General features: G+C 42.1%; 1 protein-coding gene and 1 pseudogene across 1 annotated transcript; one reads left to right on the forward strand and one right to left on the reverse strand.

The window, feature by feature from the left end:
- The first annotated feature begins 204 nt into the window (after positions 1-204).
- Positions 205-2,668, forward strand: LOC123153605 (putative disease resistance protein RGA4; annotated as a pseudogene).
- A 901-nt stretch (positions 2,669-3,569) lies between these two features.
- Positions 3,570-8,006, reverse strand: LOC123153606 (putative G-type lectin S-receptor-like serine/threonine-protein kinase At1g61610). Its single transcript, XM_044572647.1, has 8 exons — positions 7,551-8,006; positions 7,147-7,202; positions 6,325-6,410; positions 5,142-5,323; positions 4,828-5,029; positions 4,393-4,450; positions 4,120-4,273; positions 3,570-3,978 (listed from the first exon to the last, which is right to left on the reverse strand). Exons 1-8 carry the CDS (start codon positions 7,995-7,997, stop codon positions 3,640-3,642), a joined length of 1,524 nt encoding a protein of 507 aa, XP_044428582.1. The 5' UTR covers positions 7,998-8,006; the 3' UTR covers positions 3,570-3,639.
- Between the last annotated feature and the right edge of the window lie 3,603 nt (positions 8,007-11,609).

An 11,609-nucleotide genomic window follows, 5' to 3' on the forward strand; every position in this document is an offset into this window, starting at 1 on the left:
CGTGCCTCCCAAAAGTGTGCAAGTATCATTTTGTTTTGCAGAGGCATCAAGGAGAGATATATGTTATGTTCTAGCTAACTATGTATGAAATGACAGTTTTTTTTACTGTGAATATTAAATGCAGTATACAGAGAAAAATAGTAAAGCAAATCTGATGATATTTTATGTGCAGCTCCTTTGTGCTTTATTGCCCAGATATCCAATATGGCAGAGGTGATTATATCAAGCCTTGCAATCTCAGTTCTCCGAAAGGCCACATCTTCTGGCAGTGAATGGGCCGTTAATGAGTTCAAGTCGTCCTGGAATATCAAGAAAGAGCTTGGAAAGTTGGAAAGGTCACTGAGTTCCATCTGTGGTGTTCTTGAAGATGCCGAGGGCACGGCAAACAGTCAACTTCTTATGCTCTTAAAGAGTGGTTAGACAATTTGAAGGATGCAGTCTACGACATAGATGATGTTCTGGATGGCGTGGCCACCCGAGCTCTAGAGCAAAAGGTTCATACAGGATTCTTCGCTCGAATGACCCACACTTTTCCATTCAAATTGAGCCACATGATAAGAGATGTCCGTGAAAAACTTGATGACATAGCATCCAACAGATCAAAATTTGGATTAACAGGCCATCTAATTGATAGCCATGTATCCAGGTGCAGTAACAGGGAAACACATTCCTTTATTAATGAAAAATATATTATTGGAAGAGATGACGCTAAAGACAATATTGTCAAAGTTATATTGACTGCTGCAAACTCAAATTCTTTGTCTGTGCTTCCTATAGTTGGTTTGGGAGGCATAGGAAAAACTGCATTGGCCAAGTTGGTATACAATGATGCACGGACTAGCAAGAAGTTTGAAAGGAAGTTATGGGCATGTGTCTCTGATGTATTTGATCTTCACAAGATCTTAGATGACATAATACAATCTGGTAGCGGTGAAAGCAACAAAGAACTAAACCTGGAAATGTTACATCGCAAGTTGCGTGGGATTTTACAGGAGAAGAGATTTTTCCTTGTACTTGATGACATGTGGAATGATAAAGTTTCTGACTGGGAAGAGTTGAGAAGCCTGCTTTCCAGTGGTGGTAGTGGAAGTGTGATTGTAGTCACTACGCGCAGTTCAAATGTTGCATCCCTGGTGAAGACCCTGGAACAATATGACGTTGCAAAATTACCACATGATGAGTGTATGGAAGTATTTGTTCAGTGCGCATTCAGAGATGGCAGTGAAAAAGACCCCGATTTGCTAAAACTGGGGAACTCCATTGTTAAAAAATGTTGTGGTGTTCCTTTGGCAGCAAAGACACTGGGTTCCCTGTTGTGTAATAGTCGAAATGTTGAAGAATGGGGGCGCATCAACGAAGACAAACTGTGGAACATTGAGGGAAGCATAAATGGTATTTTGACAGCATTAAAATTGAGTTATGATGCACTTCCACCTCATCTGCGAGCGTCTTTCTCTTGCCTATCAACTTTTCCGAAGGACTACCATATGTTTACAAATCACCTTGTTATGTTCTGGATGGCATTGGGGTTGTTGCACGGGGGCAGTGAAAGCCACGAGGCGTTAACTAATGGAGCAAAATACTTCCATGAACTTCTTGACAGATCCCTTTTACAAGACCAATATATTCTTTACGATGGCAGCATTCAGAAATGTAAGATGCATGATCTCGTTCATGATCTAGCAATATCGGTGTCCAGAAATGAGTGTGCTATTGTTAGTTGTGAAAAGGTTGCAGTGCCTGAAACAGTTCGGCATCTAGTGTGGGACCGCAAGGACTTTTCAGGCGGATCTGAAATTTCCTAAGCAGCTGAAAAGGGCACGTAAGGTGAGAACTTGTGCAAGCAGATACAATTATGGCACCGTGAGCAAAGCCTTCCTCGAGGACCTATTCTCTACTTTCACACTCCTGCGTGTCTTGATTTTCTCTTATGTTGAATTTGAAGAGCTACCGAGTTCAGTTGCAAATTTGAGGCATCTGAGGTGCCTAGATCTACAATGGAACAAGAAAATCAGAATCCTACCGAATTCCTTATGCAAATTGGTGAATCTACAAACAGTTCATCTTGGCTGGCCGGTGCAGCCAATTTGAGGAGCTACCAGGACGTATGGATGAACTTGTCAACCTTACGTTCTTGGTCCTCACGTCAAAACAAAAGAATTTACTAAAAAGTGGGTTTTGTGGTTGGTCTTCCATGGCATTCCTATATCTGAGCGGCTGCACTGAGTTAATATCACTCACAGAAGGATTTGGTAGCCTCACTGCTCTCCGAGAGTTGCTCATCTTCAACTGCCCAAAGCTCGCTTCTCTCCCCTCTTCCATGAAGCAGCTCTGTGTGCTTGAGAAGTTGGTGATTAGTAACTGCCAAGAGCTTGATCTGATGGAACCAGTAGAAGCCTTGAGTGGGCTGGGAAGCCTACATGTGCTCGTGGGCTTTCCAGAGAGCTTCAAATCTTGTGTGTCATCTCTTCAGCATGTCCTGATTCGCGATTGCAAAGGGGTTGAGAAGCTGCCGAGCTTCATTCGAGATTTCACTTGTCTTAAGAAAATTGTAATTCAGGACTGCCCTAAGTTGAGCAGGAGATGCACGGCTGAATCCGGGGAGGATTATCATCTCATCCGCGATATCCCTGTCATACACATCGATGGAGACACTTGCGAAGGGTAAGCTTATTAACTGCAGATTTGAGTTTCTCAGCTAGTTACTCTTCTGTTCCTTCGGGGAAAAAAATATTTGAGCATATCCATCATATCATATTCATATGCTTTACCTCACTATGCTTCACGCATGTACAGGAGACACGAGGCTCTAACAAGCACATATATCATAAATCCTGATGGAAGAAACGTGTGAAGAAGTTCATATTCGGAATGAGCTCTCAGCTGAGGCACACCCTGTCAGCGGATTCCTTACAGTGTCGATTAGGTTATTTCTTCGACATGTATTTGCAACATCTGTAACACTGCTATTTGTATTGACTAAGAATAAGCTGGACAAACGGTGTTTTTATTTGTTTTGTGGTCTATATGCTCTGTTCTGGTTTAGTTTGTACTTTGCGCCTTCTTTGACATTCTTCTTCTAATACACAACGACACAGCTTTAGATGTGTGGTTGAGAAAACGAATAGTCCAGACACCTGTGCTTGAAATATAAACACAATATGTTCTTGAGGGTGCGCTTCCATTTCCTTTCTATTATGCCTTGTGAAATATGGTTAGTAAGTTGCATGAGCTTTGGCACAAGTTTGATTCATTGGCGCAGTTACATTAATGATGATCATTCAGGATTAAAGTTAAGTCTGGACGAAGCTGTCTTTTGCTGTTACAACTATTTGGCATCACTACTCTAGTGAGGCGTCGGTTTGTTCAGAGTTCAGGCAGCTGACAGTAAGCGAGATGATCATCGATGGATTGTGCTGCTTGGTGTAACACAGTCGACCAGGAGCGATTGGACAAGATTTAGAGAAGTACATCAAATGATTTTAGAAGCCTTTGGTAAGGAAAAAACATATTTACTTCTACTTACAGAACTGATATGGGTATCTGTTGTCTGTACACACTCTGAATTCTGGACGAGGAAAGCTCCATGATCCTTCGACATCTTCCAGCTATATATGGCATTGGACATTTTTCGTCACATCAAACCTCCGGGTCTACGATGATTCGAACTCTAGTCAGCACTGTGGCTGAACTCGTTATGGTTATGTCTATTGTCCGGCTTGATTGGTTTATGTATGTATCTTCACCAGCACCCCCTTCACTCAGCACGTAAGGCCGCTTAGGCTCCACTGGTAGCCTCATGCTTTCAGAGCTCAGCATTGCAGCTATGTCAGTCATGGTGGGCCGATCTGCTGGATCTTCCTGAGAACAGAGCAGTGCCACCTGAGCACATCGCGTTATCTCGGCGATGTCGTATCCGTTCCCTAGAGACGGATCCACAAGCTCACGCAACCTTTGGTCCTTCCACATATGCCAGGCCTGAAATGTTTTCCGGTAGATTAATTCGATGTTTACTGAATTGCAATGTGAATCCATACTCATAGATTAAGTATTAGCACAAACAATCATGCGCATAGAATTGTGAGAGATGCTGCTTGAAATCCATTTATCTTCACTTACATCTCGTACAAGATCGCCAACAGTATCCCCTCGCTTGTCGAGTACAGTGTTCTTTCGTCCGCTAATGGTCTCCAGAACCAAGATGCCAAAGCTGAAGACATCTGTCTTCAGTGAGTAAACTCCTCGAGATGCATACTCTGGAGCAATGTAACCACTGAAAAATAGGGGGGGGGGGGGGAGCAGAGACCAAAACTGCAAAATTAGCACGTTTGAACACAAAATAATGGAACCTGTAATGATTGAAAAAACCAGGAAGCAGGCAGCTTCATATACCTAGTGGCCACCACCCTGCTTGTGTGCTCTTCTGTTATGTCTGAACACAGTGTTTTCGCTGATCCAAAATCACAAATCTTTGGGGTCATGTCATATTCCAAGAGAATGTTATTTGGTTTCAAGTCCCTATGGACAATATGTAACATTGAGTGTTTGTGCAGGTAAACAAGCCCCTCTACCAACCCCTTGATTATTTTGAGTCTCTTAGACCAATCTAGCAACGGTCCTTTTATCCTGTCTGTGGAATATTGAAACAGCAAGCCTTTAGATAACATAATTTTTATATATATTCTGCTCTAAATCAAATCATCACAGTTTAAAGCAATTACAACAGAAAACAAGAACGTAGCACATCATTAACTGTACATAAGTTTGTTCACATATTTAGTCAGAAGCACGTCCTATGAAATAAATCAGATGATAGGGAAAATATACCAAATATGTGACGGTCCAAGGAACCATTCTGCATGAACTTGTAGATCAGAATCCTTTCTTTTCCATGGATGCACCACCCCAGTAACCTTATTATATTGGTATACTGAAGCCTAGCAAGCTGCAATTCATTGCTGAAATCAGATAATGTTGCACGGTGATCGAATCTTTTGATGCCAACCACAAATCCTTGGGGCAACTGACCCTGCAATGGTTACAAATAGAGTTTAGACAACATTCTCATTGGAAAGATGCAGATCATAGATTCATAGGCATTTACATAATTAGTTTGTTTCTTTCTATTGGTTTACAAATACCTTGTATGCTGTTGCAAATCCACCAGACCCAAGATATCTCTTCTCTGAGAAATTATCTGTAGCATCCATGATTTGAAAGTAGCTGAACTCTGTGAATCCTGGGTAATTTTCTACCGTGAGCATACAAAGCTTCACTAGTTCTTTGTTGTCGAGGGTTTTCTGTTCTTGCGTGCCTACAATTCCTGTGTCATGAATAATCCATCCTTGTCAGTAATGGAGTTACAAACTTAGTCAATACTGATATGACTAACATAAATACATAATACAAATATGCTGTTAAGAAACAGAATACAAATATGATGTGAAAATACTCCAGTTCCTTTGTCACGCAGATCATCGAATTATCATTTGTAGCAGCTCTAGCTTGTGAAACTTGAAAATAAACTGAAATTTAATAGAAGATTTCATGGATAATATTGTGTTGGGTCTATCATTAAAGTCCTTCCTTTATAATGTCATCTACTCCCTCGGTCCCATAATATAAGAGCGTTTTTGACACTAGTGTAGTGTGAAAAACACTCTTATATTATGGGACAGGGGGTACTACTAAATGAGTTATGTATGTATCTAAGAACTTTTGAAGCGTAGATCTGTATTTTCAAAATTTCAAAAAAAATTGTAGTTAGTTAGTTAGACTTCCATGGAAGGTGTTTATTAATTTCAGTTGACCACAACGAATCATGTGGTGATCCAGAGTTCACTTATGGTTCATCAGAACAATCATACAGACATTTTTTAATTCTTGTTGCATAATATCCAAAAATATGAACACAGATATTACGATGCCTCATGGGCATAGCAAAGCAAAGCAATTTCGTAATCCGTGAAGCACATAACACCATCGTAAAACTTTAGCCTCTTAGTCTGATACTCCTTCCGTTTCTTTTTAGTCTGCATATAACTTTCGTCTGAAGTCAAAATATCTTTACTTTGACCAAAGTTATAGAAAAAAGTATCAACATTTACAAGGCCAAAGGGATATCTTTAGATTCATTATGAAATGTAGTTCCATATTATGTATATTTGATATTGTAGATGTTCATATTCTTTTATACAAATTTGGTCAAAGTTGGTAAAGTTTGACTCGACACAAATCTTATATGTGGAGTAAAAAGGAACGAAGGAAGTACTTAAGTTAACGACTACTACCATTAGGAAACTCAAAGAAACAATTACTTCTTACCTAGTGACGGATGTTCCCGAACATTGCAGAGTTTGCGAGCTCCTTGGACACGTATCTCAGTAATATCTAAAACTCTTGCTGCAAACCTGAAAACAGGTAAATCTCATCATTAGTCTTGAAAATAGGGAAGTTGCTGGTTTAGAGTGTATAGCTAAAGAACTCATGCATGATTATCAAAATATTTAAGAAAGAAAATAATCATGCTAATATAAGGTAGAAATTTGTTGAAACATCAACCATAGTTAAATAAATTATTATATTTTCTCGTAAAAAAAATAAAGCCCACGTTTTGATTTCAAGTTGATTGATCTGATATGCATCCTACCTTTCAGACGTTGTAACATGTACCTGCAAACATGTACTCCCTCCGTTCTAAAATAGATGACTCAACTTTGTACTAACTTTGTACTAAAGTTAGTATAAAGTTGGGTCATCTATTTTAGAATGGAGGGAGTAGTCACTACCTTGAAACAAGCTTTCACCCAGTTATATATCTAAAGCCCAAACGGACGAACCGAATACGGTCAACAATCAACTTCTCCCTTCATTTTCAGATATATAAAGCATATTTTGACTATCCAAATTCGAGTTTTGACCAAAACTAAGCACTTTTTTATCTTCCTGATTCTGTAACTGCTAAAAATATGTTATAAAATGTGCATGTATTTCTGGATGGAGAAAATAGTTTTCATCTGTCAGCATCCAATTCCAACGTGGTTCACCTTCTACAAAGCCACTGTGTGAACAAACATGATAATTATGGATCGAATATACGAAGGATCATTTACCAAGTAATCTACTACATGTTGAACATTATCTAACCTGACACGGTGGTTTGAACCTTCTATGAATATACCGTCGACCTGCTCCGCAGCTTCCTAGACAAGGATAGCGAAAACGGCAAATAGTAAACCATCGGACTTTTATGAATGAGAGGTCGCCATTTTACATCTTGTGATAATGAATAATGCACTCATTTTCCTTAAAAAAAAGGTACTGTATTAACCACGCACAAGTATAAGTACTCCTGCCCACTAAATTCAGATAGAGTTCATATCAAGTTCTTTATTTGTGCAGTAGAAAATTGCGATTGGACTCCAATTCAGAGGCAACTATGCTCATGATCACTGGAAGTCTGGAACAGTCGCGGATCAGTTCAGTCGAATTATAATCAAGTGTGTCCCTCTAAATCGGTGTTTCCCCCATAATCCCAGAAACATGGGTACCTGGATACGATGAGTGTTTGTAGAATTGTCGACGAGGGCGATGAGCGGGATGAGGCGGATGAACATATCGATCTCGTGCTGCGCGGCGCGGAGCTCGTTGCCCATCCGTGCGCCGAGGAGCAGGCGGCGGAGGTAGCTGCAGTCCTGGCACGCGGTCACGAGCGCGTAGCACCGCCGCAGCGCGCCGCGGAGCTGCTCCAGCGGCCGCCTGGTGGCCTCCCGCCGCATCAGATCGGCGAGCTCCAGCTCCTTCAGCAAGCCGCCGACGAGCTCGACGTGCTGCGCGAGCTGCATGCAGGCGTCCCGGTGGCGGCGCGCAGCCAGGGCGGCCTGCACGACCATGGAGATTAGCCCGAGCGCGTCCACGCCGACTAGCTGCGCCACGTTGGAGGCCTGACCCAGCGTGACCCACAGGCTGCTCGAGGGGCTGCCCCATGGGCTCGCCATCGCTGCTGCTTTCCCCTCCCGTGCGCTGCAGCCTCGTGGTCGTTGCCGCCATTGACAGCATGGTTATATTTGGTGAGCTTGTATGTGAACGCAGACTTTGACTGACTGGGATTTACCGACGTGGTGTCACACTTCTGACTCCCCAGGCCGGCAGGCCCTCGCACACGTTTTTTATTTAACCCATAGGCATACATAAACTCACTCACTCGTATGAACACACCCATAGACCATAGCCCTATAAGCACTGACGGAGCTAGGCAACTTCTTTTGAGGGGGCCAAACATAAATATAGACGTTTTGGGGGGGGGGGGGCAAAAAACTCTACTTTTTCTCATCTTTCTCTCCAAAATTTTTTTCCTTCACATATTTTACAAAAGCTCGGGGGGGGGGGGGGGGGGGGGGGGCATGGCCCCTGTAGCTTACAACATAGCTCCGCCATTGCCTATAAGCATCTTTTTTTTCCCAAAAAATGATTGCAGCTACCGAGCTCCACTGCTCTTGGTATTTGAAAATTTTAAAAAACACACTTTTGGTACTGAAAAAAAATCTCAAAACAAATACGTGGATACATACACATATTCCTAAGGCCTGATAAAAATCTGGAAAAGAAATGATTTGTATTTTAGGAAATACAAAAAAGAGAAATTTCTGACAGAAATGGCACCCTTTTATCCTATATACTGTCAGAAATTTATTTATTTTCCTATAGCCCAAAACAAAGTGAGATTTTTACCAAAACTTGACACGTGCAATCGGAATGTGTATATGTATCCTCGGGAAAATTTCATATTTTTTAAAACTTCAAAAACCCGAATTTCAAAGTGTTCAAATATAGAGAGCAGTGAAGCTCGGTTGCTGCAACGCCTCTCCCCCTTTTTTCTTCTTGAATACGACCTCTATAAGCACCTCCGAGCGCTGAACCGGCACATCATATTGTGATTGCCGAAGCCGCCACAAACGCTTTCGTAGTCAACAGTAACGTCTCCTTTCACTGAACGTGCATCACTAGAAGACTTGAAATAAATCCAGATAGATGTGAGCACTAGTGTAAGTTGGGACTTGAACCCTAATGGTCTGAAATAGTTAGGAAAATGCGAGCACGCCCATATATACAACACCGTTGCAATACCTCCCATCACCCCCGCTCCTAATCCGGTCCGATGGCGCACCATATTGCCAGGGATCTGCTCTCCTCCACCATGGTTCAAAGCTCAGAGGCGACGTGATAGGTGGGAACCCTATGAACGAGTTCACGCCTGAGGGTGGCCCGATCTTCACGTTGTAGGATCGAATCGGGAGGGATAACTAGCTGCAAGCAGCCGGGATAACTAGCTTTATACCTGCCAAGGTTGGATGCAACCCGTACATTGGGGATGGCTAACCGAAGCTACAAGAACTCCAACCCGATGTCCGAACAATCACAGAATTACAAACCGGGACTAATCCACACAAAACGGCCGAAACCGTAGAGCACGAACTAGGGGGAACCAGAGGCTCCTTTTCGCGAATCCGAATGAACTCACAAGAGCAAAGGTAGCAAGATCTTTCGGGTCTCTCTAGCAGTCTTGCTGCATAAGCTTGTAGCTCAATGATTTGACAAAAGGTTTTTCAAGAGGATGGGGGAGATGGGGTTTTATAGCAGGGACAACCCTCCTTGGCTAGGTGTGAAAATAGTTTCAAAAGTAAACAGGTTTGCATGGCTTTCTTGGGGGAATAAGCAGTCAACTTTGGGAGTTGTTGGAGAGCTCCTCAAAAATTCGCGAAGCCTTGACAGCCTGGACACCTTCCACGAGAATGACTACAACTTTTGACTCACAACTCCAAATGATGTGAGGTTTTTTGCATTGAAAAGATAATTTGATGTAGCTTCTGTTGATGTACTCCTATAGCCCCGTCTCTCCACCACATGGGTGTGGCACACCAAAACATTAGAGGTAAAAAATGACAACATCAGCTTCACTTGAAACTTGTTTCCTCCAAACTTGTTCCTCCAAACCGGTTGCTTCAAGAGCTCATAGGTTGTTGGGTTTCTTACATGTGATACCTAAGTTCAACCAACAACAATGGGGATGAAATCATAGTTGTGTCATCAAGGTTATAAGGTAAACTTAAGTTAGCGTTCACCTGGTCACTTATTAGTTTGGCACGACTTCTTGTGATTGGACCTATAATTGTTAGAGACTTATCGATGGTTGTGGTGTCCTCATCATCCTCCCCCTCCTGAAAAGGAGTCATCCTCGACTCTGATGGTCCAAAGTATGGAGAGAGGTCGTACACATTGAAAGTTGAACTAACACCATAATCCATCGGAAGGTCAATCTTGTAGGCACTGTCATTTATCTTCGCAAGCACTTTGAATGGACCATCTCCACGTGGCTGCAACTTGCATTTGCGTTGATCCGGGAAAGGATCCTTCCGCAGGTGCACCCACACAAGATCACCTTCTTCAAACAACAACTTCTTTCTTCCCTTGTTTGCTCGCTTTGCATATTGTTGAGTCATCTTCTCAATATTTTCTTTGGTCTTCTCATGAATTTTCTTCACGAAGTCAGTACGCTTACTTGCATCAAGATTTGTTCGCTCCTGCAATGGTAAAGGCAAAAGATCTATGGGAGCAGCAGGATTGAAACCATAAACAATTTCAAAAGAACAAAATTTAGTGGTCGAATGTACCGCCTTGTTGTATGCAAACTCCACGTCGGGGAGACACTCTTCCCACATCTTCAAATTTTTCTTTAAAACTGCTCTCAGCATCCTGAATAGTGTGCGGTTGACAACTTCGGTTTGTCCATCTGTTTGTGGGTGGCATGTAGTGGAAAAGAGAAGCTTTGTTCCTAGCTTTGCCCACAACATTTTCCAAAAATAGCTCAGAAACTTGGTGTGACGATCTGAAACAATAGTGCGTGGTACTCCATGTAGCCGCACGACTTCCCTGAAAAACAAATCAGCAATGTGTGAAGCATCATCACTCTTATGACACGAGATAAAATGAGTCATCTTGCTAAACCTATCAACCACCACAAAAACGGAATCACTCCCTCTCTTAGTATGTGGTAATCCAAGAACAAAATCCATAGAAATATCTTCCCAAGGTGTGCTAGGAATTGATAAAGGCGTATAAAGTCCATGAGGGTTTAAACGTGACTTAGCTTTGCGGCAGATCTCACAACATAGCACATAGCGCTCAACATCACGCCTCATCCTTGGCCAAAACAAATGGTCGATCAGCACACTCTCAGTTTTTTTGCTCCAAAATGTCTCATGAGACCACCAGCATGAGCCTCCTGCAAAAGCAACAAGCGGACAGAGCAATCTGGGATGCACAATTTGTTAGCTCAAAACAAGAATCCATCATGCAAGTGAAACTTTTCCCAACCTTTCCCCTCACTACATTTTGAGTGTGGTTCAACAAAACATGGGTCATGGACATACAATTCTTTAATGCTTTGCAACCCAAGAATTTTAGTATCAAGTTGTGAGATTAAAATATGGCGTCTAGACAAAGCATCGGCAACAACATTATCTTTTCCTTTCTTGTACTTGACAATATAGGGAAAAGATTCTATGAATTCACTCCATTTTGCATGTCTATGGTTCAGTTTTTGTTGACCC

This window comes from Triticum aestivum, chromosome 7A (genome assembly GCF_018294505.1).
Source record: "Triticum aestivum cultivar Chinese Spring chromosome 7A, IWGSC CS RefSeq v2.1, whole genome shotgun sequence".
In the NCBI taxonomy this organism is placed as follows: Eukaryota; Viridiplantae; Streptophyta; class Magnoliopsida; order Poales; family Poaceae; genus Triticum; species Triticum aestivum.

Coding starts and splice junctions, on each gene's coding strand:
- LOC123153606 (XM_044572647.1), bottom strand. CDS start 7,997: ATGGCGAGCCCATGGGGCAGCCCCTCGAGCAGCCTGTGGGTCACGCTG. Junction 6,411..7,146: donor GGTTCAAACCACCGTGTCAG/GTTAGATAATGT, acceptor ACCTGTTTTCAG/GTTTGCAGCAAGAGTTTTAG. Junction 3,979..4,119: donor TTGGCGATCTTGTACGAGAT/GTAAGTGAAGAT, acceptor AAAACATTTCAG/GCCTGGCATATGTGGAAGGA.